Source organism: Cricetulus griseus (genome assembly GCF_003668045.3).
Source record: "Cricetulus griseus strain 17A/GY chromosome 1 unlocalized genomic scaffold, alternate assembly CriGri-PICRH-1.0 chr1_0, whole genome shotgun sequence".
Lineage (NCBI taxonomy): Eukaryota > Metazoa > Chordata > Mammalia > Rodentia > Cricetidae > Cricetulus > Cricetulus griseus.
The window spans coordinates 41,980,338-41,982,027 of NW_023276806.1; the positions used below are offsets into that span (position 1 = coordinate 41,980,338).

The 1,690-nt window shown below is 63.5% G+C and overlaps 1 protein-coding gene across 1 annotated transcript; it reads left to right on the forward strand.

The window, feature by feature from the left end:
* The first annotated feature begins 218 nt into the window (after positions 1-218).
* Positions 219-1,373, forward strand: LOC113833489 (probable G-protein coupled receptor 88). Its single transcript, XM_035450697.1, has one exon. The coding sequence runs from the start codon at positions 219-221 to the stop codon at positions 1,371-1,373; it is 1,155 nt and encodes a 384-aa protein (XP_035306588.1).
* The last annotated feature ends 317 nt before the right edge of the window (positions 1,374-1,690 follow it).

Sequence of the window (1,690 nt, forward strand, 5' to 3'; positions counted from 1 at the left end):
ACTGGAGACATTTCTGAGGCAGGCACCTGTCATCTGCCACCCCCATTTCTCCTTCCGCTCCCTCTCTCCCCTTCCCCCAACCCATTATTCGGCTTCAGCCTTTGTGTCGGTGGCAGATGGCTGAAGGGATGTCTTTGCCCTCCCAGCAGGCAAGTGTCAGGATGGGCCACGCTTCAAGAAGCCAACGCTAGGGTGCCAGGTGTGAAGAGTTGTCCAGAATGACCAACTCCTCCTCCACTTCCACCTCCTCCACCACCGGGGGATCACTGCTGTTGCTCTGTGAGGAAGAAGAGTCGTGGGCCGGCCGGCGGATCCCGGTGTCTCTCCTGTATTCGGGGCTGGCAATCGGGGGCACGCTGGCCAACGGCATGGTCATCTATCTCGTATCGTCCTTCCGAAAGCTGCAGACCACCAGCAACGCCTTCATCGTGAACGGTTGCGCGGCAGATCTCAGCGTCTGCGCTCTCTGGATGCCACAGGAGGCGGTGCTGGGGCTCCTGCCCGCCGGCTCCGCGGAGCCCCCGGGGGACTGGGACGGTGGCGGGGGCAGCTACCGCCTGCTCCGGGGCGGGCTGCTGGGCCTCGGGCTCACCGTGTCCCTCCTGTCCCATTGCCTAGTGGCGCTGAACCGCTACCTGCTCATCACCAGGGCACCTGCCACCTACCAGGTGCTGTACCAGCGGCGCCACACGGTGGGCATGCTGGCACTGTCCTGGGCCCTGGCCTTGGGTCTGGTGCTGTTGCTTCCGCCCTGGGCGCCCAAGCCGGGAGCCGAGCCCCCCCAAGTCCATTACCCCGCGCTCTTGGCGGCGGGAGCGTTGCTGGCACAGACGGCGCTGCTGCTACACTGCTACCTGGGCATCGTGCGCCGTGTGCGCGTTAGCGTCAAGCGGGTCAGCGTGCTCAATTTCCACCTGCTGCACCAGCTGCCCGGCTGTGCCGCCGCCGCCGCCGCCTTTCCCGCCGCCCCACATGCTCCGGGTCCCGGAGGCGCCGGGAACCCCGCGCAGCCCCAGCCCCTGCCGGCCGCGCTGCAGCCGCGTCGCATGCAGCGACGTCTCAGTGGCCTGTCGGTGCTGTTGCTTTGCTGCGTCTTCTTGCTGGCCACGCAGCCGCTGGTGTGGGTGAGCCTGGCCAGTGGCTTCTCGCTGCCGGTGCCCTGGGGCGTGCAGGCGGCCAGCTGGCTCCTGTGCTGCGCCCTGTCGGCGCTCAACCCTCTGCTCTACACGTGGAGGAACGAGGAGTTCCGCAGATCTGTGAGATCAGTCCTGCCTGGCGTCGGGGACGCGGCTGCAGCCGCAGCGGCCGCCACCGCGGTGCCAGCCATGTCCCAGGCGCAGCTGGGCACCCGGGCGGCTGGCCAGCACTGGTAACTCACCTGGCCCAGGGAGGCTTCCTATGCCATCGGCCGCATCACCTCCTCTCTTTGTAAGCTATTCCCAACCCCAGAGAAGATCCCCGCGGGGAAGATTTTGCCTTCCTTTCCCAGTGCAATACCTGAACCAAGGTCTTCCCCTAAATGGAGTCCCAAAGTAATTGTGTGCGACCGCCCAACTTTTATCCTTTGTTTTTGTGTTTTAGAGACACCCTTACGTCTAAACACCCAGACTGCAAGGACTTATAAACTGGCATTTTTAAAGGACCGGTTAATTTATTTCAAGTTTGCTTTTGAAACAGAGCTTTCATAACA

What these genes read in the sequence shown, in the direction of transcription:
- LOC113833489 (XM_035450697.1), top strand. Translation starts at nt 219, where the DNA reads ATGACCAACTCCTCCTCCACTTCCACCTCCTCCACCACCGGGGGATCA.